This window comes from Perissodus microlepis, chromosome 6, assembly GCF_051167445.1.
Source record: "Perissodus microlepis isolate ML-2025 ecotype Zambia chromosome 6, ASM5116744v1, whole genome shotgun sequence".
Lineage (NCBI taxonomy): Eukaryota > Metazoa > Chordata > Actinopteri > Cichliformes > Cichlidae > Perissodus > Perissodus microlepis.
Window position 1 is genome coordinate 33,334,397 of NC_140466.1, and position 27,049 is coordinate 33,361,445.

At 40.4% G+C, this 27,049-nt stretch overlaps 1 protein-coding gene and 1 pseudogene across 2 annotated transcripts; one reads left to right on the forward strand and one right to left on the reverse strand.

The window, feature by feature from the left end:
• Window positions 1–9,035: 9,035 nt before the first annotated feature.
• LOC146386057 (uncharacterized) lies at window positions 9,036–13,229 on the reverse strand. 2 transcript variants are annotated; one of them, XM_084930051.1, is made up of 5 exons: window positions 12,909–13,229; window positions 12,365–12,423; window positions 10,878–11,012; window positions 9,586–10,709; window positions 9,036–9,355 (listed from the first exon to the last, which is right to left on the reverse strand). In XM_084930051.1, exons 2-4 carry the CDS (start codon window positions 12,414–12,416, stop codon window positions 9,871–9,873), a joined length of 1,026 nt encoding a protein of 341 aa, XP_084786177.1. In that variant the 5' UTR covers window positions 12,417–12,423; window positions 12,909–13,229; the 3' UTR covers window positions 9,036–9,355; window positions 9,586–9,870. The 2 variants fall into 2 exon arrangements, with proteins under 2 accessions (XP_084786177.1, XP_084786176.1); XM_084930050.1 differs by lacking the exon at window positions 12,909–13,229 and having other exon boundaries at window positions 12,365–12,867.
• Window positions 13,230–23,343: 10,114 nt separating this feature from the next.
• LOC146386058 (uncharacterized) lies at window positions 23,344–26,348 on the forward strand (annotated as a pseudogene).
• The last annotated feature ends 701 nt before the right edge of the window (window positions 26,349–27,049 follow it).

The following is a 27,049-nucleotide window of genomic DNA, read 5'->3' on the forward strand; positions in this document are numbered from 1 at the left end:
TAGCAGCAACATGTAAGAGAACTGTTGCTAATATGGGATGTCTTGATAAAATGAGCAGATATTTGAAGTTTACACATCTACATTCTCGCCTGAAAATATCTTAAAAGTTTATTTTGTGACCTAGAAACACAAATAAGAGGAATATAAAAACAAGGTGGCAGCCGCCATTGTTACACTCGATAGAGGTGTGCTATGAATTGTGGGATATGGAGTTTTCCACGGAGCATACGCCCTTTCACTTACCATAAGTATTCAATGGTTCGAGCAACCTTAAAACTTCCAATGGCTCCTGAAAGCAGCGACGCTGTGCGCGCCGTTGATATTGTCGTCATTACGGTAATCCAAATAAGGGTAGACAGGCCGTACCACTAGGCCTTTCACATGGTGAAAGTGACCTCATCCTCATAGGGAGCAAAAAGACAAACTGAACAATTTGGGGATTCACAGACTTTTATAATCCTTAAAAAATGAAGAAAAATTGTTCTGTGTCAACAAATATGAACCATCCTGACACACTGACACAAATGATCTGCTGTCTATAAGCAGGACAATTTTTTCATGAGCCTGGGTGAAGCTAATTTGCATGAGTTTAACCACCTGGTCAAAAACTGGCATGACTCTGTTATCACTGTAACTTTCGCCTGAATGTTTGCAGTTTCAGGACCCACTGATCAGTTTTAAGTACAGTACACGTTTAACAATGTGTAAGCAGACTACTTTAACCTGCAATTTACTGCATGTTGTTAGGCTGCATGGTACAACCACAGTCTGCTAACCACCCGTGGTGATCGAAGGTTTTGAGGTCTTGTTCGAACTACTGATGAAGTTTTTTCAAAGCTTGTTAAGTTTCCCAACCACATTTCATCCCGATGGTCCAAGGCTTACAGCTTTATGCTCACAAACGTACTTCTGTAATTAATCAGTGACCAATTTTAAGTTACAGTGTGAGGAGCATTAATGAACATAAATCAGATTTAACATGATTACGTGTTTAGGTCAAGAGACACAGACCTTCATCTTTAAGAGGCTCTTCTTAAATGTCTAATCACGATGTTTGTGTTTGTCTGCAGCATCATTGCAGCAGAGAGGGTATAACACAAGGCCACAGTCATGTGGTGTTCTGTCCTGCTATTAAGTGAATAAAATACTGAAAAAAACATCTAGACACTAAATACAGTCACTGTCCACTTCATTAGTTACACCTTGCCAGTACTGTTTTGGACCTTCTTTCACCTTCAGAACTGCCTTAATTCTTTGTGGCACAGATTCAACAAAGACCTGGAAACATTCCTCACAGTTTCATATTGATATGATAGCATCACACAGTTGCTTCAGGTTTGTCGGCTGTGCATCCATGTTGCAAATCTCCTGATCCACCACATGCCAAAGATAATCTGCTGGATTGACATCCATTATAAGATACTGTGGTCATAAAACGATGGACATGGTCAGCAGGCAGCAGCACAGCTCAGAGAGCTTGTACCTCTAGAAAGGCCACCTGAAGGTTTCACCAGCGAGTTAGAAAAGAACAGAGGGTTCCTCAAACAGTGTTTCCTAGTGTTTCATCAACAAAGTAGAACTTATTCTTCAGACTGTGCAAAATTTGCTTTCATGGTTATCCTGCTGTGAGGGTGAGCTCTGAGATGGGCCGAAGCCATGCTGAAACCAAACCCAAATTTCATTGCAAAGTGTTTATGACAAAGAATTTAGCTGATGCTGCGGGCAATAGGCTGTTTACCCTTAACCAAAGTGAGAGGAGGTTTAGCTCTTTATCTCACACCTCATCGTCCTTATGACTGCTTCATTGACTCGCTTACTGGTCCTCCTTCACCTTCCAGTAATCAGTATAATTTTTAAACCCAAATGGGTCGTTTCGGTTATTTGAAAATAGCATTTTCAGCAAACGCACCAGGAGTCTTTCAGGCCCTAGTCAATGACATCCTTTGTGACTTCATCATCCACATTTTCTTTATTTCAACAATATTCTTAACTTCTCCCAGTTGTTTTATACCTGTCAAGTCCTTCTCAAATGTCTCCTAGAAAAAAACATCTCAATTTAAAAGGTGAGAAATGTGAATTTCATGTTGATTCAGTGTCATTCCTGGGCTTTATTGTTGAAAAAGGTCATTTAAAAGCACACTCAGTCAAAGTGGTTAAATGGCCAGTTCCCTCAAACAGGAAGCAGCTTCAACAATTGCTGTTTTGCTGACTTTTACTACCTTTTATGATTTCAGAAAAAGATCTCTATTGTTATCAAATTCAAATTTTATTTGTCACACACACAACCATACACAGTATGACATGAGGTGAAATGCTTGTAGCTGTGCAATGCAATGCCCGACCATTAAATGACAGTGGTTTTACAGTATTTACAATTTACAGGTTATTACAAAATTTACAGATTTAATTTAGAAATTTACAGTAAAAATGTGCAAATAGCAGAAAGACATTATAAATTATAGGAAGTGTGCATGAAGAAAAACCAGAGTACATGTGGTGATGTGATGTGTGGGAGAGTCCAGTCCTACACCTGGTTCAGGGCCCGAATAGCCTGGGGGAAGAAGCTCCTCCTCATTCTCTCTGTTTTGGCCTTAACGGAGCGGAAGCGCTTCCCAGACCTCAACAGTGAGAAGAGTCCATTGTTGGGATGGGAGAGGTCCATCATAATCTTCATAGCTTTGGTCTCGCACCGCTTGGTGTAGATGGACAGCAGGTCAGGGAGCTCTGATTGAATGATGCGTTCGGCCGAGCGCACCACTCTTTGCAGATCTCGTCTGTCCTGCTTGGTGCTGTTCCCAAACCAGGCGCAGATGTTTCGCGTCAGGATGCTCTCGCGTCAGGATAAGGCTTGTAATTCCTCGCCTTATATTTCCTCCTGTAGTGTCAGTACACTGATTAGGGCTTATACAGAGTCAGACTGATACACACGGTAGCTTGTTTACATTTCCACTTATTCTCTTTATTAACATAACACAGAAGTTACACACACACATAACTGGGCATAGTGCCCGCTACTGGCGATAGCTTGTATAGCACACCATATATTTTGGTTCATACATAACATCTACCATTGACCAATCTCACCTGTCCTAAGGTCTTTTTTCTCACTTCCTATCACTTCCTGTTCCAACACATGGTTGTGTTTTTGTGTAGCTTATCTGGAGAGCCAAAATAATTAAAAACTTATAGATAACTTCTTATTTCATAGTTTAATCTTCACTTGCTTCATCCGAAGCAAACTCTCTTGTATTCACTTACTGTATTTTTAGGAATTTTCTAGCTTAGCCTAGCTAAGCCAGATAACACACACCAATGAGTTAAGCTACATGAATGTCTTAAAGCCATAAAGACCCGGATGACCTCTAATTCCTGCTTTTAAAACTGAGGCAATTGTAATCGGCCCTGAAAATCTTAGAAATATGGCATCTAACCAGATTCTTACTCTGGATGGCATTACCTTGGCCTCCAGTAACACCTTGGAGTCATTTTAGACCAGGATATGTCCTTCAATTCACATATTAAACAAATATGTAAGACTGCTTTCTTCCATTTGTGCAGTATCTCTAATATCTATTACTTCTAGGCTGCACTACTGTAATTCATTATTATCAGGATGTCCTAAAAACTCCCTGAAAAGCCTTCAGTTCATGCAAAATGCTGCAGCAAGAGTACTGACAGGGAATAGAAAGAGAGAGCATATTTCTCCTATATTGACTTCTCTTCATTGGCTTAGAATCAAATTCAAAATCCTGCTCCTCACATACAAGGTCTTAAATAATCAGGCCCCATCTGATCTTAAAGACCTTGTAGTACCATATCACCCTATTAGAGCACTTCACTCTCACACTGCAGGCTTACTTGTTGTATTAAAAGAGAATTTAAAAGTAGAATGGGAGGGCGAGCCGTCGGTTTTCAGGGCCCTGTTCTAGTGAACCAGCTTCCTGTTTGGATTCAGGAGACAGACACTATCCCTACTTTTACGTAGAGATAGTGTCCCTGAGCCTGGTTCTGCTGGAGGTTTCTTTCCGTTAAAAAGGAGTTTTTCCTTCCCACTGTCGCCAAAGTGTTTGCTCACAGAGAGTCATGTGGTTATTGGGTTTTTCTCTGTATGTATTTTGCATGGTCTACCTTACAATACAAAGCGCCTTGAGACGACTGTTGTTGTGATTTGTTTTCTGTATAAATAAAAATGAAATTGAAATAATATAATAATATAGTTTAATAAGATTATAGTCACATGGAGACAAAGGGCACTATTAATTCCTTTAGTACGTTTTCATGATAATATAGTCATATTTTTAGTTTATGTGCAGAGAACAGAGACAGTTTGCTGAAGTACAGATGATGGTCTTGGGCCATCACCAGAACAGCTTCACTTCATTTGGCTGTGATTGGTCCAACTATCAGGAACTGTAATTATATGATCAAACACAATTCTTTCAAGCTGGCCTGAGATCTGACATCAGTGAAGACTATATCATATAAATAAATCCTTTTACGAGTCCACAAGAAACACCACAAATCACAGGGCAGTCTGTGATCTTTCAGGACAGAGACATCAACAACAGTGACAGGACCCTCAGCGTCTTTCTACTGAAGCTGTCAGGCCCTGCTCAAATTTGAGCCACAAGCCTTTGGATGAAACTTGATTCAGGTCTTGACCAAAGTACATTTATGGTCAGTTCATACTGTAGATCTTCTATAATAAATCGACGGTTTACACAATACTCAAAGTTTCATTTCTCAGCTTCATTTCCCTCCCAGCACTTTATGAAAGGCAAAAGCAAAAACTGCTGATGAGTAACTTTGCATAAATATGTGGAGTATTGCAGCTTTTCATGCAGCATGATAAGGCTTCATAATGACACTGGTGACTATACAATGGTCACCATTCAGACAGAAAGGCAGTTGTTAGAGGGTGAATGGCAGGAACACTGTGTCTGCTGCCTCTTCTCTTGCCTCTGTGTATCAGTGAGTATTCAACAACAGTTTCTATATTTAACTGCTGGTTCTTACTGCATAATTCTGTCTGTATAATATGAAAATGATTCAATGCATCGAGTTATGCCAAACCTCACAGAAACTGTGCACGGTGGGTATTCTGAATTGCTGCTCGGCACATATATGCAGACCACAGTCAGAGCCTTACCCTCTGCAGCTTGAAGTCACACAGAAGTAACCCACTCGCTCTCTGTCAGCACGCAGTCGCAGACTCGTGAGTGAGGTTTTTTTTTCTTTTGTTTTGCTCTTCAACTCTTAAGAGCGCCATTAGCCACACAGAGGGCACAATATGTTCTGCATTGCTTCTCAAAGTTAGCATTGGTTAGTGATCATGAGCTGTTTTAGGTTTATAAATCATTGGTTTACACCATATTCCTCTGAATTAATGTCACAAATTGACAAACTGACAGTGAGATACAGTGAAGTGTGTAGAACATGTAATTCAAATCAGAGCACGAGCAGAACAAGAGCATGAAGCTGAGATCAAACTTCATTTGCTTCCATCTATAAGGTGCAGGTCACTGAGGTCTTCTGACAGAAACCTGCTGGTGGTTCCTCGTTCTAGGCTGAAAACTAAAAGAGGCTAAGTGTGTCTTCAAGGCTGTTGGCTGATAATCTGTGGAATGCACTAATATTACATTTGATCTCTTCTTTTGTGGGAGATCCGGACTTTGTATGCAGAGCACCGGCTGCCTTCATGGACCTCTGTGATCCTGAGTATGCAGATTGGATCAGGAAAACTATCAACCCATAAAAAGCTGTGAGGTGTGGATAACTGTAAACAAGCTGAAATAAATAATCTTTTAGAGTTTAGCTTTGGTTTCTTTTATTCTGTTTGATATAAGCAGTAGAGGATTTCAGAATTTCTGTGTTATTTACCAAAAGACGTTTTTTCAGCTGCACCCACACACAGTTTCTTTAGATAACTTCAACTGCAGAAAGTAAAAACTCAGCATTAAGTTTCAAATGCAGTTTTAAAGATAATGATAATATGGTGTCCCTGAAGAAAACACCCATCAATAGAAAAAGCTGCAAAATCCTGCAAAATGTAACAGAAGTTGAATAAAACACAACGGAAATAGAAAAAAATGCAACAAGGCTGAAAAACTGAACAAACAAAAAACAAACACAAATTACAACAGAAATAATAACAACGATATAAAAAAATAATAGAAGTAGAAAAAAAACGTTCTCATCCTAAAACTTGGTGACAAAGTGGATTATGGTAAGGAAACACTCATTTAAGTGCTGTCATTACTCAAAGGTTCCTGATAATCATGCATGAAGTGATTTCTGGAGGGGAATGAAACTTAACTGAACTGCTCCCTGTGACATTTTGACCTGTCCAACGCAGGCGTAACTCCTGTTATTCATTGTTGTATTGCAGGTCTGCTGTGCACGACGTCTGTGAATCTGAGTAATTTGGTACAGATGAAGGAATAAGACTGCTCAGATGCTTTGGGTGTCACGTAATGATCCCTCAGGTTTGGGTGTCTTTGGTGCCCTTTGATTTCAATCTAACTGCACATTGAACAGAAATCCTGCCATGACAGAACACACTAATGCCTTTTCAAGGGAGAACCGATCCTAATCTGAGCTGTCAGCCCCAAGTTCTCTGCAGTCATCAAATCAAGCATAATCTGGTTTGAACAGGCTCCCTGCCTCACTGCAAAAGCCTTTTTACCAGCTGCTGTTTGACAAATTGCAAAGCCTCTGAAGAGACTTTAGAAAGGGGAAAAAGGATACGAAGAAAAAGCAGAACAAAAAGCTATCCATGCACTGTTTAACATTTCACTTGGAGTTTATTGACTGTATTCTATCTGTGGATTGCATTATAGTTTCTCTGAGAGCTTTGCTCCCTGAAGATTTTATGATCTGTGAACGCTGAGTCTCTCTTGTGGCTGTAAACCAGTCTGCTCAGCATGGCACTGCATGGCAGAGATTCTCTCCATTTTTTTGAATCACCTTTGCTCAGTTGTGCTCCTAACTGATCTCCTGAGTTTGGCTGTATTCCTGGACTTTGCCCTTTAGTTACTCTTCAGTCTCTTTGACACACAGGCTGCCAAATTTGAAATAACATTTTTAGTTTTGGAAAAAGAAGAGCGTGTCTAGCAAATTCTTGCACATCCTTGTTCTTAAATAGCACTTTTCTACTCAAGCACTCAAAGTACTTTATACACCTCATTCACCCATTCATACAAGCACTTTTCTGTACCTAAGTTCTTTCTATCTAACATTCATACTCTGATGGACACATGAAAGAGCAGTTTGGGGTTCAGTATCGTGTCCAAGGATACTTTGAGATACAGACCAGATCAGGCAGCGATCGAACCTCCAACCTTCTGATCGGTACTAATTGGACGTTTGCTGCTGCACATGTAGCATCACAGCTTAGAAGATGGTGGTGTGGAAATGTGTTTCCCATTAACATTTGACTAAGAAACTCTTAGTCAAGGGTTAACATCACTAATGTCAGTATTTTCACTGACTCTAAAAAGACACTGATCTTCATTAGATTAGATCAACATTGTGCCTTAAACCTGAGCTGTACAGGAAAATAGATTTCTGATACACATGTACATAAACAAATAAAGAGAGATGTTTCCCACCTGCTGAGAAGACAACAAATGCATAACCTGATTACCACCATTAATCTCATATCCACTGATTTCTGGCACCTATAAGTGAGATTGATTTCACTGTCCTGCTGTCTTGGCCTTTAGGAGAACACAGTGAGACAGATGAAGCTTGCACCAGATGGTAGAAACACAATGATCGTGGTCTTAGACACAGCATCCACACTCTGTACATGATAGTGTGTGTGTAGAGCTGTTTGCAGGAACTTGATGAGGCTTTGCTTAAGTGGAAATCCACTGATGTTCAAGCCCCAGGGAAGTGGGCGGGGGCATAGGACCTCTGGGGCCCTCTTCCTGATGGAGCCCTACCTGACTCCTTTCACTGCTAAAGCAAGAATGGTGCCACAACTCATTGAAACAATACTTCATTTCATCAGAATCATTAAATGATTCTGTTAAAAACAACCGCCCAGTGTATTTGCATGGCAAACATCGTGATTAGACATTCAAGAAGAGCCTCTTAAAGATGAAGGTCTGTGTCTCTTGACCTAAACACATAATCCAGTTAAATCTGATTTATGTTCATTAATGCCCCTCACACTGTAACTTAAAGTAATAAATCGGTCACTGATTAATTACAGAAGTATGTTTGTGAGCATAAAGATGTAAGCCTTGGACCATCAGGATAAAATGTGGTTGGGAAACTTAACAAGCTTTGATAAAACTTCATCAGTAGTTCGAACAAGACCTCAAAACCTTCGATCACCACGGGTGGTTAGCAGACTGTGGTTGTACCATGCAGCCTAACAACATGCAGTAAATTGCAGGTTAAAGCAGTTTGCTTACACATTGTTAAACGAGGGAAGGGAAGGCTGTCACATTACCCTTTTGTCCCATTTCATCCCAGAACTCGATTTAATTGCTGCTCACTTTCTACAGTACTTAAAACTGATCAGTAGGACCTGAAACTGCAAACATTCAAACATTCAGGCCAAGAATCAGTTGGTGAACATATTAATCTACTACAATTAGCAAAAATGAATAAATAAACAGAAGAAAGTTACAGTGATAACAGAGTCATGCAAGTTTTTGACCAGGAGGTTAAACTCATGCAAATTAGCTTCACCCAGGCTCATGAAAACACTGTCCTGCTTATAAACAGCAGATCATTTGTGTCAGTGTGTCAGGATGGTTTATATTTGAGCTTTTAGTTCACACAGAACAATTTTTATTAATTTTTTTTAGCGATTTCAAAAGTCTGTGAATCCCCAAATTGTTCAGTTGTTCTTTTTGCTCCCCATGAGGTCACTTTCACCATGTGACAAAAACAACACCCCACTGTACACACTCGGGCCACCAGCAACTTTCTAAATCCTCAATAAAAAGCTGACAGGTTGCATTGATGTTCTAAATAACTTATTAAGAAAACAACTAAATACACAGAAAATGTTATGAAAATTGGTTTATTTTATATCTCATAGTTTTAAATGATGCAATAAAAATATGTATAAAACATCACAAACTGTAATATTTTACAAATGCTTACGTCCTGCTGATGCAATGGAGACATCTTCCAGTGACAGTCTTCATCCGTGTGTGTGTGAGGAGGATCCTAAACCCACCGACACAGAAGTGCATGTTCACAACTCCCTCTGTGCAGGCGGGGTCAGGACCCTCCTCACCCTGGGTGAGGAGGGGTGGTGCTGTGGCCAGTCAGGTATGAAGTGCTGAGAGTGGATCTTTGGTCCTCTGTGCAGCTCTGTCCACTCTCAGCTTCCCTGCAAAGCAATAACACAAGAAAGACGTCATTTTAACACAAAACAGCATTTTCATTGTTGGTAGCTGCAGTATGTTGTTAAAAAGCAATTTTAAACCCAACGTATACACATGAAAAATATAAATAAACCTAAACCTACAATGCTGCTGACATAGGATGATGATTTATACCAACTATTGGAAGAATTTCGCCTTCAATACAGTTTGTTGTCAATGTGAGGTGATAACTTACATAGTTGGAACACAGCACCACTCTCCCATTTTTCACTTGGTCATCCATCCTTCTCATCGGGTTGGTCGGGGTAAGGCTGTCTTCTGGGTGGGGTGTTAGCTCCATCTTGGACGTAACTGGAAGTAATAACAACTAAAAAACTACCTTTCAGTCACAATGTAATATTAATATTAATGTCACATATCAAGAAAAAAACAATACATTTCACATGTCCGAGTCAGATGTTCTTATATCTGTAAAAACAAAAACACAAAGGCAAAGTTTAAAAACACGTTCTAACATAAACTAATCAGAGTCACTGTCATCAAGGGAAAGGTTAAAAGGCCTCTCCCAGAAACGTCTGACTCCAAAACTACCTGAGGATGTTGAAGGGGCATCAAACTGGTCACTTACCTTGCACCTCTTTGCACTTACCTCTTCGGTGCAGATGTCTTCTCTGCTTCTCTTTTCTGAGGAAGGAGCAGCAGAGAGATCAGCTGAGGAAGCAGATGACAGAGCAGCTGAGGAAGCAGATGACAGAGCAGCTGAGGAAGGAGCAGCAGAAGCAGAGGGAGCAGCAGAGAGAGCAGCTGAGGAAGGAGCAGCAGAGGGAGCAGCAGAGAGAGCAGCTGCGGAAGGAGCAGCAGAGGGAGCAGCTGAGGAAGGAGCAGCAGAGGGAGCAGGAGAGGGAGCAGCTGAGGAAGGAGCAGCAGAGGGAGCAGCTGAGGAAGGAGCAGCAGAGGGAGCAGCTGAGGGAGGAGCAGCTGGCGGATCACCAACTGGGGCAACAACTCGAGGGAAGAGTGGGGCATTGGCCTGGCCGAAAGGCGGCATGGCGATGGGGGCAGCACCTGGAGCAATAGGATGTTGCCAATCGTGCCAAAACGGCTCTGGAGGGTGCTCCCGGATGAGAGGGGAATCATCTCTCTCATCCATGGTGTCATACCCCGAGTCATCGCTAAGCCAATCCCCCCACTCTTCTGAGTCGTTCCAGTCAGATGAATTGTCAGTCTGTTCACTCACCTCGTCATCGTCTACAGGTAGGTAGGGGGGGTACTCACCTTGCTGTTCACCGTCATCAGCATCTGGTGCTTCATGAGAAGAGGGTGAGGGTGAGAGAGGGATAAAATACTCACCATACTCACCTTGCTGTTCACCGTCAACAGCATCTGGTGCTTCATGAGAAGAAGGTGAGGGTGAGAGAGGGAAAAAATACTCACCATACTCACCTTTGCTGATACGCTGGGTATCAGTGTCCTGTTCTTCATCAGAAGAGGGGGAGGATGAGATAAGAATATACTCACCATACTCACCTTCGCTGATACGCTGGGTATCAGTGTCCTGAGCTTCACCAGAAGAGGTGGTGCTCTGGAGACTGTCATCCAGGATCCTGATGACTTCAGGAAGGCCTTCTTCTGCAGGGCGTTCAACCACATAGTCAAGACGCCCTGTGAGGAAACAGTTTTTAAAATAACATTAGGAATGTAATAGACACCCAGTGTTAAAGCAACAGACCTACATCTGTTAGTTTGAGCAGAGGATGAGAGAAAAGCATTTTATGTCAGACTGAATGACACTTCTACTTGTTCAATCTTTAAGTGAAGTTTTTTAATAGAAGACCACCAAACCTCCACCAAGGCAGCTCACTCTGTGTACTTTTAAGGTGACACTATATTGACACTATATATGACACTGTATTTTGTGTACATTCAATTTGTTTTATTTGTTCTTTGTAAGCCTTTATGCAAACACTATGTTGGAATAGGTAATGGATAATAGGTATTGATTTGTAAATAGCCGGACATGAGTAACTTATTATATAAATATACTACAGTAAATTTATAACTAACCATGCAGCTCATTCTCCTGTTTTATTTACAATTCACGATGTCACACATTTTGAAAAAAGCTCATAAGTTAAATATGTGGATGCAAACCATAATGTAACATTTAGACCACATGTACCAATCGCATGTCCTAAATATAAAAATTTTTTTTTAAATAAAAACACAACCTCCTTGGCAAGAGTAAAAATTGCACACACAAAGCTCTGCAGGTATGTCTGAAAATGATGGTCAAGTGAAAAACAAACAAACAAACAAACAAACAAACAAACAGAAACTCTTAACTCAGAATCCACATTTTTAGAAATGTGCACAAGGACTGTATCTGCCATAAGGACAGATACATCTAATCTGTGGTAAACATGCTATCCCTGTGTAAATATCCCTGTGTACAATATCTCTCTCTGCTATCCAATAAGGTTAAAAGCATTACTGTAACAGAAGATGGGTCTTAATGCCATTATTACTACTGTTTTCATATTCTTTTGATATTATTTTATTTGTATTTTTTTTATCTTTGTGTTTTGCAGCAGAGAAAAAATATAGTTTATGTCAATAAAGCCTTTGATCCTGAGAAGAAAAGGATGTTAGGAGGCGACCTGGATCTGTTTACACCTGCGTGTTCTGACGCCATGATATCTTGAAGATGCTGTTACCACGGAAACTGATTTTTGGTTATTTTACAAATTTTAGTCCATTAAGCTATTTTTAACCATTTCATTTTAAAGAAAAGTGTCAAATTTGAAGCCTTCAAATCAAAGTAACACCTTTTTTTCATATTCATACACCAGTCGTTAATAATTTCTACACCTCTCCCGGAAAATTTAAAGCATACAAACAATTTACGAGAAACAATCTTGGAATACACATATTTGATCACGTTAAAACTTGATATTCACACTGGAACTTGTTAAATTATTACAGTAATTTACATTTAAAGAAATTTTCAAACGTACCTGCAGCGAAGTCCAGGTGACAGTCGGGGAGTCCGGGTCCACGGCGAGCCATCTTCAAACTTGAAAAACAAAAACAAGTACAAACAATCCACAGATGAAGTACTTGTTGTGCTTTCAAGTTAAATCCGCTTTCAGTAAAGTGTTTTCCAAAACTTAGCTTTCCACAGGCTGAGGTTGGAGCAGGTCGAAACAAGTCCACGAGCAAGTGTAAACAGACGTTTGGAACCTTGTGCAGCATTTATATACCCTCAGCGGCCATGGTTACGGTTGTCAACACATGTGCACATATGAATGGAGCTCACAGCAGTGTAATTTACAGTTAATTTATGGTCATTTACAGTCAGGGGTGGAAGTAATGAATTACAAATACTCACGTTACTGTAATTAAGTAGATTTTTTGGGTACTTGTACTTTTATGAGTAATTTTTCAAGTGTGTAATTTTACTCATACTTGAGTACAACTTACACCATGTAATCTACTTCGCTACTTATAAAATCAAAAGTCGCTACTGAGTACGCCCACAATTTGAATTAATATTCAAACCTTTCTCTGCATTTTTGCAGCCAATAAGGCCGTGCAATCGCAACCGCGCTGTTGAGTATTGCAGCATCACAGCGATCAACTCGAAGGAAAATGACAACGGAGTCAAAAATGTCCTTAATATTTTGGGAACTTTATTCCACATCAACACGCGGCAAAACTTTCCTCATGGGTGCCATTTTCGTTGTGGTGTACTTTTTTCTTCTTAGGGGCGTGATGACGCAGCATCCGTGATCTTACAATGAAACAGTGCCTCCTTGTGGTGACAACTAAAATACTGTCTCTGTTAAACCACAGTAACCATAATCCAGTTAAACACTGTACAACATGAGTACACACAATGAATATCTTAACACGTGCCAATTTAAGACATAAGCAAAGAATAAACTGCGCTGCAGCAGCAGGCACAGGTGTCTAGAGGTGCTAAATGTTGGAGTACAAACTACTTTATAGACGGAAGATTTCGAGACAAAGAAGCCAAAATGGAGACAGAGGACAACACTGTCAACCATGAAAACGACGTAGAAAAGACGGAGGACGCGTGCCCGTGGCCATACCTGGAGGAATTTTTCATGTACAGAGGGAGAAAAGGAGACAGCGTCCAGATGCAGTGCAAACTTTGTTTGACCTCTACAGTCATTTCAGCTTACAAGACTTCAGCGTCTAATCTTAAAAAAACACATTGAGGTAAGAGGTTTTACAACTATACGTGTACAATATTGCCTTCTTATTTTTCATGTGTGTTAAGGTTATTAGTTTGGCTAAGATATTGTCACCGCCATTGGTTAGCCTGATAGTAAAATAAGACGGAGCTAGCTAATGTGCGTGTGTGCATGCATAATTGAGCTACAATTCATAGGAATGTTTTAGCTTATTATTTGGATAACCACCGTCATTACAATAAATTAAATTTGTAGTCATTTAAAACTCACAGGCCTACAATCAGCTGGCCTATGAAAAACAAAAACAAAAACTTGAACACAGTGCTGAGCTGCATCTCAAATTAATCTTCCAGCTCTCAGCTGACATGTACCAGAGCCCGATTGATGGATCAGTTGATCAGTATCATTGGCCTGATATAGGTCTATCATAGTGACATGGCTCTTAATCAGTAGGGTTATATGTTTCCCAATATGATATATTTTTTTAAAGAACATAATGTGGATTGTTTTTATTTGTTAGCTGTATGGGCAGCATTTTTGTGTATGTGATCCCTTTTCTTAAATTAGATTTGCTATATACACATATTTTGCTCTCTTAGTATTTTTAGGACCTGACTAATACTGAAAACTTTAGGGTGATACTGATAAAAAGGAGTTAAAAATTTAGATACTGATACATTGGTCGATACTCTTTTTACAGATAGTATACAGATTACAGAACTTAGAATGTATACAGAAATTCATGTTTTTTGCAATGATCGTTCAAAATTGGTTTACATTTGTAAATAAATACAGCAATATATCTGCAAGATTTGATCAAATTCACCACTCTTTTATACTATGCTAAACAATCAAAGATTAGCTCATGTCTAGTTGAATGATGTTTTAAAAATGTGTTTTCCTTTAGTGTTAATCACAGTGATGTTATGAAGTAATGTATGAACCTGACGTATGATAATATTTATCTCTACAGAGGAAACATCCATCGAAGATTGAGCAGTACAATATCACTGTGGCATCAACATCTCGTCAGCGAAAGACCACAGCCACACCAAACAAGCTCTCAGCAAATACACAAGCCAAGTTACCAGACCTGATGTTGAGAGCTGCAAACAAACATGTTCCACAAGCAACTGTTGACAAGCTTGTCATCAATTTCATATGTGAGGGTCTACAGCCATTTGCAGTGGTAGAACAGCCATCTTTCAAAGAATTGGTTACCACATTACAACCTCAAGCCAAAGTCATCTCCAGACCCACTGTCTGTGCCAGAATCTGTGAAGCTGCTGATCACATGAAGATGACTTTGGTTGCAGCATTGGATAAAGTCAGATTTGTTGCTACCACTACTGATTGTTGGTCAGCTCATCAGAAAAGTTACCTTGGAGTCACATGCCATTGGATAGAGGAAGAGTCCCTGGAAAGAAGATCTGCAGCACCAGCATGCAAAAGATTGAGAGGGTCTCACACATTTGACATGCTTGCTGGTGCGCTTGATGATATCCATTGCCAATACAAGATCAGAGGCAAAGTTGTAAGAACCACAACTGATAGTGGATCCAACTTTGTCAAGGCCTTCCACATGTTTGGGGCACAAAATGATGCAGATGAAGCTGAAGATGAAGCAGACCCAGAAACTATTGACCTGACTGACCATATTGACTACCATGAGGCAAGTGCAATTCTTGATGAAGACTCTGGTTTGGAGTATCAACTCCCGCCTCATCAGCGATGTGCATGTCACCTGCTAAACCTTGTGGCAACATCTGATGCTGCCCTAGCAGAGAGCATGAATGAAACCTACAAGAGGCTCTCCCGTGCAACCTTTGCAAAATGCCAGGCCATTTGGAACAAAACTGGCCGGTCTCATTTGGCTAATGAAGTGGTAGAGGACAAGTGTGAACTACAGATCATTCGTCCCAATGCAACACAATGGAATTCAACCTACCTTGCCACTGAAAGGATAATACGCATCATTGATGAGAAGGGGGAAAATGCCATCAGGAGCATTTGTGAGGAGTTCAAGGTGAAAATGTGAGTAAAATTGGACACCTACCAATATGGTTGCAAATTTTGTGAATTTTCCTTAATGGATGGTTAAAAACGTGAGCAGACTCTTAATATTAAATCAGAAGATCCCTATTATAGTCATGGTGGGTTTTGTTGTTGTGTCTTACAGGTTGAGTCCTGCAGAAGTTGCATTCCTTAGGGAGTACTGTACCACCATGAAGCCACTGGTGAAAGCTTCAAGGGCAGGTCAGTATGCCGTGGACTTTTACACCACCATGTTAGGGATGGAGGAAAGTAATAAAGCTTGAGTGGAGAAGCTGCTGCAGGGGTTTCCTCAGCTGAGCTCTGAGGACAGAGCTGTCCTGGATGCTAACTTTTCTTTGGAGGAGATTAGTGCTGCTGCTGGTCAGCTGGCTCCTGCACAGGGTGGGCTGCCTGCAGACTTCTGTAAAAGACTGTTACTGGCATCGAGTCATCACGTGGGGCTCTCTCTTCTCCCTAAAAAACAGAGATTTGTCTCTGCTTAGAAATGGAGACGTGGCTCTGTTATGCACAGATTACTAACTTCCTTCAAAAGTACTGGCCACCAGGCTGAAACACTTTGTGAAATGAATCACTCACAGAGATCAGTCGTACTGTGTACCACACAGCTCTAATGTGAACAAGAGTTTTCTCATGAGAGACTTGGTAGTTATTTGTAAATTGTACAGTTTGATGTTGGAATAATTTCTTTAGATTAAGAGAAAGTGTTTGATAGGATTGACAATCTTTTTTGTTTTTCCATTATGAGAAGTTTTGCTTTTTGGAGGTGGATTTTTGTCACTTTTGGGGTTGTTGTATCAGGCGGCTTTCTGTTTTGTAAAAGTGGATGATGGGCTGAGCTGCCCAGTATAAGTTTGGAGAGGATCTAACTGGAATGTCCTGTTCCTGGAATATATATTTATATTGGTATATTTGTTAGAAATTTAATCTGTGTTAAATGTTTTAAGAGAAGCAAAGTTATCTAGATTTATGTTGCCAGGTTTATGTCGGAGGCCTCTGCTGGTGTTGTCATTGTTTTTCTGTTTTCATTACAGATCAGAGTGATGTGGACTTTCTCAAAAGATGTTTAGATTTGTATGAGAACCTTCAGCAAAGGTGAGCTGGTGAAAAAATATGGTGTAACAGGTTTGTTGGTGGTCATATAGAGACTTTTTTTTTTTTTAGGAAAAGAATAGTCTCGGAGGTTGCCATGGAGACGGTCTGTGTCAGACTGTCTAAACCAAAAATGGATGCTGTACATACACTGATAAATGTCATTTCAGGAGTGGCCAGATTGAAATCCAGAGAAAACTATGCTAGAGGTGAAAGGTCAAACATTGGTCATCATGTTGAGATTTTTTTAATACCACAGACTGACAAAGAAAACTGAAATTTGTGAATTTTAAAGGTGTGCAAGATGTGCTGTGTTCATTCGCAGGGCCTTGCCCTTTTATTTCATTTGTCTTTGGTTTTGAGTTTTTATTTGTGCTCTTGTAATTATTTTGTGATAAAACCTTTTCTATTTTGAGACCAAGATTCAAGTGGAAATCTTTGTGTGTCTGTCTCTCTCCCTTGGTTTCTGTAGAGGTACAGTGTGGGGGCGCCTGGATAAATGTTAAACAGAAGCTAGATGTAGTGTTCCTCCACTGTCCATTAAGGATATGAGGAAAAGAAATGGTCGAGAACAAAGTGTATGGTGTATTTATAAAAGAAAATGGCTTTTAAATTGTATACCAAAACGACCACCAGAAAGTCAACTACAACTTGCTACATAATCATCATGACTGTTATGTCAGTTTAACAGTTTATGGGTTGACTTCTTTCAGTTCATTCACTGTTTACATCATGAAGGAAAAAGAAGGCAACAGGCTGAGAAATGAAGCTGTTGTGTGTCTTTGTGGCCACACGGGGGCAGTGCTGCATAAATAGTAGAATCTCTTCCTGGACACTTTTTCTAGACCTCTTTTTAAATGACTAATAAAGACAACAACATGAATTACATCAGGATCTGATATGGTTGTCTTTTTTTGTTGAGCTTTATATATTTCAGAATGCCTAGAGTTTGTTTGTTTCCCATGTTTTGTGATACAGAACATCTCCTCTCAGACGGCTGTTGTCTCATAATGGGTCATTACCTGGTCTGATGGTGTGTTTGTTCCATTTATAAATCAAGCGATTGATTTGTGAAATGAGAGATGGCCTCTGACCTGCTGACTGGTGTCTGATCTCCTCTGCTCCCCTCAAATTTGACAACTACTCAGCTAATGTGATGGTGGACAGGAAGTCACTAAACCTGGGACTCTGGAAACACATTTCTAGGGATTGTGGGATTATAATATTATTTTATGCCATGTTAGACCCCTAATTAAAGATTGTGAATTATTATGTAGTTTTAGCTTGCATTATTCTCCTGAATTAGAAGAAGGTGATAACTATTGCATTTGTTAAACTGATTTGCATTACATTAGACTGCTGATTTATTGTGAACGAATGATATTGTTTTATGATGCATTATACTGCTGAGTTATAAGAAATACTGTTCGCAGAAAGTCATCGCCTTATTTGTCTGATTAGAAGAGAACAGAACATACTGGAGAGGTTTTCTGCCCCATCTCAGCAGGAGCAGATAAACAGGGAGCCAAGGTCGTAGCTTAGGCGCTGTGTGAGAGAAAGAATGTGAATGTTTAGGCTTTTATGATTAGGTGGGGGCCACTAGAGGCTATAAGAGTTTGATCAATGCTCCACTATTTTGAGATCTGATGCTGTCTGCGTACGGTGTCCATCTCCCACGCGTGTGATCATTAAAATCATCGTTTGACTCAACCCGGCCGGACCAGTGTGGTTATTTTGGTTTTTCCTCTTGTATCCATCCCCAATATTTGAATCCGTAACAGTTTGGGGGCTCGTCCTGTGGTATTGGGGTGGAAGTTGGAGGTTTGGACGGTTCGAGGTTGTCGAACAGACAGGCACAAGCCAGTGGTCTGACGTGAGTGGGCATAAGCCGGCTTATACAAAGGTAAGGCACTACCTGTTGAATCTATTTCCAAAGTGTGCCAAATTGGACATGATAAAATTAAAGTCTACTCACTGAAATTACTGGTAGATGTCTGTTTTGATTTTAATGAAAATCTCATGAGATTTGAAAGTTGAAGTAAGTTATAATACTGGGTTAGAGTCCCAAGGTAAAGTAGAACAGTGAAATTGGGTTAGAAGCCCAAGTAGTTTGATAGGGAATTGGTCATTTTGTGAGTTAGAGGCTCCATTGACCACTAGGTTGCACCTGCCTCAGTCATACTCTTGTTTTGGGGGGTTCACTGTTGTTTCAAAGTGTTATAAATTATCCTAGAACGGCGGTGGAACCGCTAAGAAGCGCAGTGCTCAGAGGTAACGCTTGCCAAGGCCGGGGACGCCTAGGCCTTGTCCTCTTTGAGGGATAGTCAGTTGGTCACTGTGGAGCTTGGGGCACTCCAGAATAACTAGTGGTTGCACCACTTTACCGTTTGGAACGGTATCTGCGCTTTTTTGGACACTGTTAAATTGAGTTAGGGATTTTAGAGATTAGGCCAGAAACAGTTAGTCTGATACTGGTTTATTGATCACAAAAAAGTTGGACTTTCTTCGGTTGGACCCGTTAACTTAAATTTGTCAAAATTGTGTAGGCGCTAAAGCTGTCAGGCCTGAGAGTGATTGTAAATATAAGACGTCTTTGTAATATAAAATAATAGAGCTGTGTGTGAGACGAGGCTGTGTGAGACGACAGCGCGCTGCAGCGCTGCGAGCTATTTTTAGACGGTGTGTGAACATGCAAATGAGGTGGCTGCTGTGAAGCGCACAGAGGACTTTTGCTTCCTGTTTAGCGTGTTTTTGAGTTTTATAATTATGATTTGCAAACAATGATACATGCCTGTAATAAAAACGCTGATTTTGTTGATTATAATATTACAAATAAGGTTTTGAATGACTACGGTGAATGTTTGATATATGGCTGGGTTTTGATATAGAAGAGACAAATCGTGCATGATTTAGACCGGCACTTCAGTCGGCAGGGTAAGATTGAGTGATAAATACGGGGGTGATTTGTTTCAGTTTTATGGTGAACAGTGAATTGTGTGTATACAGTGAATTTTCTTGAGGGTGTGTTTCTAGGGATAATTATTACTGGTTTTATACATTCATATTAATGGAGGATTGTGGCTGAGAGTGTGGAGAGAGGACGTGAAGACGGCTTTGCAGCTGCCGGGGTGAGTAGCTGTGTGTGAGACAGGAACTTTGCATGCCCATAAAAGGCAACTGCCTGACTGTGTGAAGTATGCACCAAGAGAGAGTAAAATCTAGGCAGATGAAGCGAGTGGATGTTTTCAGAAAAGAAATACTAAGTGAATATTTTAGTGTGTTAATACAGGTGGATTTCTCTCAACCTGGAAACCTGAGTACAGCGGCAAAAGGATAAATTAACAGAATTGGGACGACAGACAGGCCAAGCTTTGGCTCAAAAGTTTGCAGCTTGACCCCAGCTTTGTCCCCACCCTGAAAATAAGCTTAAAGGACATCTTCTCCTCCAGTTATCGGTTACCATCACTGGAAATTTTCAGGCAAGTTTTTGACTGAATTGTTATTAGCACCATGTGTCCCTGAATCTCACAAGCAAGCTCTAACTCCTGGCTGTAGACATGGAATGCTGTTATTTAAGGTGGGAAATCAAAATTTGGGAAACAAAATAAAAACACAACCAAAGAAATGTATAAGAAAGGCACGTGTTAGAGAAATGCCTCGTTTGAGAAAAAAGTTAAATTAACCCACCCACAAACGCACACACACGCAATGCAAAAACAGCTTACATTCATGAACACGTGAAGATTTTCCAGCAAGGTTAAAGCAGCGAAACTTAACATACACCTGTTGTTGAATGATGAAGTTTATCCACAACTAACAAATAAACTTTCTGGGTTGCAGGACAACAGCTTAACTTCAAAAAAAAAAAAAAGACACTGGTCTGACCAACCAGTGATGACACGACAAATTTAGTGGTTAAAAGATTCAAATTGTGACATGTTTTCTGCTGATTGATTAATACAAATGATTACTGAATGAAGGAAAATTCCTTTTTTGGGCTTTTAAACATGATCTTAAGAATTTTAACATGTACCTGTGTTGTCCTGTCAACTTGGTGGGTTATGAGTTGATTATATGGTGAGAAAAAACAAAAAAAGGGGGAGAGAAGGCTGACACAGGGCCTGGCCCCGTTGTTTCTCCCCTCTCTGAATAACACAGCCAACACAACATCATTTTCCTGTTCGCCTGCTTTTGTTTCGTTTTTGTTTTGTTTTTTCTCTTTATGCTTGATTACAGGCTGCTTTGCCGAGGCTGACCTGGACTCCTGCTCTCCCCTCTACCATCTTTGCTCTCTCCTCTACCATCTTTGATGTGACCCTGACCAAATGCTACAGCAGCTGGACCCACAACAACAACCTGAAAATGTCAACACTGCTGCAGGAAAACGATCTCATGCAGCGGAGACGGAGAGCGTTAAATCCAAGGCCCGTTTCACTACACGGGGGAGATTTCCAGACAGCTTCAGCTGACAGAGCAGTGACGAGACGCCCATTAAGCCCGGATGAAAAGTGAGGGGGAGCAAAAGAATGCTGACCTTAACAACTCTGCATTAAAACTGTGCAGGACAGTGACAGACCAACACGGATGATCGGGCAGCAAAAAGAGCGTGCCAGAGACAGGAGAAGTAACTGAGGTCAGGAGGCACCTCAGAATGGACAAAAGCACCAGAAGAAAATAAGCTGAAGGCACAGGTGTCGGGGCTCGGCCAGGAGCTGACCTCTGAGAACAGCCGGACAGCAGAGCTGCAGAAAGCTCAAAAAGTGTTGGAGGAAGAGAAAATTAAAACACAGGAAGCAAAGAAAGAAATGGAAGATACAAAGAGTTACACTCAAAACATGAAGAAGGAACTGATGAAAGTGCAAGAAGAACTTGCAGAAGAGAAAATTGAGGTGAAGGTATTGAAGAAAGAAATGACCGGCTCTGCGGTGACCAAGAAAGACTGCAAAGACGCTCTTAAAGAAATACGAAAGCACAAAAAGGAAGCTAAAGAGCTCCTCAAACACAAAGTGAAACTGGCCAAACAGCAGCTGAAAGAAACATTTAAAGATGCCGAGGAGCAGCTCAACAAAACCTTCAAAGAACTGAAGGCAAAAGAAAAGCAAGCCGAGGACAGGAGGGGATTCTGGAGCAGACTGCTGAGAAAGAAGTGACCCAGCAGCATCAAGTTTGAGGACATCAATAGTTTCTTCCCCCTCTCTCCACCTTTCTTTCACCCCATCCTTCTTCTTGGGACCTTTGTTTGTTTTTTAAAAACTCTAATCTAAATACATGTACTGAAATACACAAATAAAATTGCCATAACTTGACCTCATGTTGCCTGCTTCTTTTCTTGTGTGTCTGTGGATGTAAAACAGTAACACACTTCCTGCTCTGTGTGTCTTTAATTGTAAATAAATGCAATATGTTTTCATTTTAAAATGCAGTGCAAAAAACTTCTGCTCTAAATCAAAGCAAAAAGCTTTTTTTTTGCCTGTTGTGGACGTTTTCCATTCAAATAAAGCCTGCAGACGAGCGGTGAGCGGTAGCTAACATTCTTTAATCAAAACACACAAAGAACAGACAACCAAGCTTGATGAAGTCCCTGCATGACCGCGGGACAGACGGTCAGCAGAGTCTCCCTGAGCCTAGCATGGCTCTCAGTTAAATACCTTCTCCAGGAACAAAAGGCAGTACACAGCTGTTTCACACCTTAAGGTTCACACTCCCTTGCTACCTCCCAGAGTCCTCGAAGACACAAAAGACTCTTCCTGTGGAGTTGTCTGCTTCCCCCAACTTCCTTACTACACCCCCACCATTTGTCTTACTGTATGAGTGTGAGACATGTTAAAATCCAGTGGCACCAAGGCATCATACAATAAAATAATGTGATTAATACATAAGTAAAAGAAATTCCTATACATGCCCCTTCCTGATTTCTTATGTTTTAACATGTTTGTTACACTTACATGTTTCCAATTTCAAATGTTAACACAGATGTTCAGAGTAAATACAGATTGTAGTTTTTTAAATGATGATTTCATTTAGTTTGGGGAAACAGCTCTCCAACTTTACCTCATGTAGAAAAAGTCATTTCCTTCTAAACCTAATAACTGGTTTTGTCATCTAGCAAGAACTGCAATCGAGCATTTGCAATAACTGGTGATGAGTGTTTTAAGCGCTGTGGAGGAAATTTGGTCCTCTCTTCTTTGCAGAATTGTTTTCATTCGGCCACTTTGGAGGGTTTTCCAGCATAGGCTGAGTTTTTAAGGTCATGCACTGTAAGAAGTCATCTATAGAATTTACCCAACAAATCTGAGGGAACAATTTGCATTGACTTTTTTGTGGTTGATTTAGTTCAATATATTGTGTAAATAATATAGCTTCAATAAAAAGCTATGAAATACTTAATTAAATTGGGTAAAATTTACCCCATATTTATGTATACATTCAATAGCTACTTACTCATTGAAATTAGGTAAAATTATCTCTTGTTTGCTAGTTGGTAATACCTGATAATTACTAATACTAATACTAATAAATAAACTTACTTACTTACTTTCTTTAAAATGAAATGGTTAAAAATAGCTTAATGGACTAAAATTTGTAAAATAACCAAAAATCAGTTTCCGTGGTAACGGCATCTTCAAGATGTCATGGCGTCAGAACACGCAGGTGTAAACACACAGATCCAGGTCCCCTCCTAACATCCTTTTCTTCTCCGGATCAAAGGCTTTATTGACATAAACTATATTTTTTCTCTGCTGCAAAACACAAAGATAAAAAAAAATACAAATAAAATAATATCAAAAGAATATGAAAACAGTAGTAATAATGGCATTAAGACCTATCTTCTGTTACAGTAATGCTTTTAACCTTATTAGATAGCAGAGAGAGATATTGTACACAGGGATATTTACACAGGGATAGCATGTTTACCACAGATTAGATGTATCTGTCCTTATGGCAGATACAGTCCTTGTGCACATTTCTAAAAATGTGGATTCTGAGTTAAGAGTTTCTGTTTGTTTGTTTGTTTTTCACTTGACCATCATTTTCAGACATATCTGCAGAGCTTTGTGTGTGCAATTTTTACTCTTGCCAAGGAGGTTGTGTTTTTATTTAAAAAATATATATATATATTTTATATTTAGGACATGCGACTGGTTCATGTGGTCTAAATGTTACATTATGGTTTGCATCCACATATTTAACCTCTGAGCTTTTTTCAAAATGTGTGACATTGTGAATTGTAAATAAAACAGGAGAATGAGCTGCATGGTTAGTTATAAATTTACTGTAATATATTTATATAATAAGTTACTCATGTTCGGCTATTTACAAATCAATACCTATTATCCATTACCTATTCCAACATAGTGTTTGCATAAAGGCTTACAAAGAACAAATAAAACAAATTGAATGTACACAAAATACAGTGTCATATATAGTGTCAATATAGTGTCACCTTAAAAGTACACAGAGTGAGCTGCCTTGGTGGAGGTTTGGTGGTCTTCTATTAAAAAACTTCACTTAAAGATTGAACAAGTAGAAGTGTCATTCAGTCTGACATAAAATGCTTTTCTCTCATCCTCTGCTCAAACTAACAGATGTAGGTCTGTTGCTTTAACACTGGGTGTCTATTACATTCCTAATGTTATTTTAAAAACTGTTTCCTCACAGGGCGTCTTGACTATGTGGTTGAACGCCCTGCAGAAGAAGGCCTTCCTGAAGTCATCAGGATCCTGGATGACAGTCTCCAGAGCACCACCTCTTCTGGTGAAGCTCAGGAAGGTGAGTATGGTGAGTATTTTTTCCCTCTCTCACCCTCACCCTCTTCTCGTGAAGGACCAGATGCTGATGACGGTGAACAGCAAGGTGAGTACCCCCCCTACCTACCTGTAGACGATGAAGAGGTGAGTGAACAGACTGACAATTCATCTGACTGGAACGACTCAGAAGAGTGGGGGAATTGGCTTAGCGATGACTCGGGGTATGACACCATGGAATAGAGAGATGATTCCCCTCTCATCCGGGAGCACCCTCCAGAGCCGTTTTGGCACGATTGGCAACATCCTATTGCTCCAGGTGCTGCCCCCATCGCCATGCCGCCTTTCGGCCAGGCCAACGCCCCACTCTTCCCTCGAGTTGTTGCCCCAGTTGGTGATCCGCCAGCTGCTCCTCCCTCAGCTGCTCTCTCTGCTGCTCCTTCCTCATCTGCTTCGTCAGATGCTCCCTCTGCTGCTCCTTCCTCAGCTGCTCCCTCTGCTGCCTCTTCCTCAGCTGCTCTCTCTGCTACTCCCTCTGCTGCTCCTTCCTCAGCTGCTCCCTCTGCTGCTCCTCCCTCAGCTGCTCTCTCTGCTGCTCCCTCTGCTGCTCCTTCCTCAGCTGCTCCCTCTGCTGCTCCTTCCTCAGCTGCTCTCTCATCTGCTTCCTCAGCTGCTCCCTCTGCTGCTCCTTCCTCAGCTGCTCTCTCTGCTGCTCCTTCCTCAGAAAAGAGAAGCAGAGAAGACATTGCACCGAAGAGGTAAGTGCAAAGAGGTGCAAGGTAAGTGACCAGTTTGATGCCCCTTCAACATCCTCAGGTAGTTTTGGAGTCAGACGTTTCTGGGAGAGGCCTTTTACCCTTTCCCTTGATGACAGTGACTCTGATTAGTTTATGTTAGAACGTGTTTTTAAACTTTGCCTTTGTGTTTTTGTTTTTATAGATATAAGAACATCTGACTCGCACATGTGAAATGTATTGTTTTTTTCTTGATATGTGACATTAATATTAATATTACATTGTGACTGAAAGGTAGTTTTTTAGTTGTTATTACTTCCAGTTACGTCCAAGATGGAGCTAACACCCCACCCAGAAGACAGCCTTACCCCGACCAACCCGATGAGAAGGATGGATGACCAAGTGAAAAACGGGAGAGTGGTGCTGTGTTCCAACTATGTAAGTTATCACCTCACATTGACAACAAACTGTATTGAAGGCGAAATTCTTCCAATAGTTGGTATAAATCATCATCCTATGTCAGCAGCATTGTAGGTTTAGGTAGGTTTAGGTTTAGGTTTATTTTTCATGTGTATACGTTGGGTTTAAAATTGCTTTTTAACAACATACTGCAGCTACCAACAATGAAAATGCTGTTTTGTGTTAAAATGACGTCTTTCTTGTGTTATTGCTTTGCAGGGAAGCTGAGAGTGGACAGAGCTGCACAGAGGACCAAAGATCCACTCTCAGCACTTCATACCTGACTGGCCACAGCACCACCCCCCTGACCCCGCCTGCACAGAGGGAGTTGTGAACATGCACTTCTGTGTCGGTGGGTTTAGGATCCTCCTCACACACACACGGATGAAGACTGTCACTGGAAGATGTCTCCATTGCATCAGCAGGACGTAAGCATTTGTAAAATATTACAGTTTGTGATGTTTTATACATATTTTTATTGCATCATTTAAAACTATGAGATATAAAATAAACCAATTTTCATAACATTTTCTGTGTATTTAGTTGTTTTCTTAATAAGTTATTTGGAACATCAATGCAACCTGTCAGCTTTTTATTGAGGATTTAGAAAGTTGCTGGTGGCCCGAGTGTGTACAGTGGGGTGTTGTTTTTGTCACATGGTGAAAGTGACCTCATGGGGAGCAAAAAGAACAACTGAACAATTTGGGGATTCACAGACTTTGGAAATCGCTAAAAAAAATAATAAAAATTGTTCTGTGTGAACTAAAAGCTCAAATATAAACCATCCTGACACACTAACACAAATGATCTGCTGTTTATAAGCAGGACAGTGTTTTCATGAGCCTGGGTGAAGCTAATTTGCATGACTTTAACCTCCTGGTCAAAAACTTGCATGACTCTGTTATCACTGTAACTTTCTTCTGTTTATTTATTCATTTTTGCTAATTGTAGTAGATTAATATGTTCACCAACTGATTCTTGGCCTGAATGTTTGCAGTTTCAGGTCCTACTGATCAGTTTTAAGTACTGTAGAAAGTGAGCAGCAATTAAATCGAGTTCTGGGATGAAATGGGACAAAAGGGTAATGTGACAGCCACATTAGTTCCCTTCCCTCGTTTAACAATGTGTTAGCAAACTGCTTTAACCTGCAATTTACTGCATGTTGTTAGGCTGCATGGTACAACCACAGTCTGCTAACCACCCGTGGTGATCGAAGGTTTTGAGGTCTTGTTCCAACTACTGATGAAGTTTTATCAAAGCTTGTTAAGTTTCCCAACCACATTTTATCCTGATGGTCCAAGGCTTACATCTTTATGCTCACAGACGTACTTCTGTAATTAATCAGTGACCGATTTATTACTTTAAGTTACAGTGTGAGGGGCATTAATGAACATAAATCA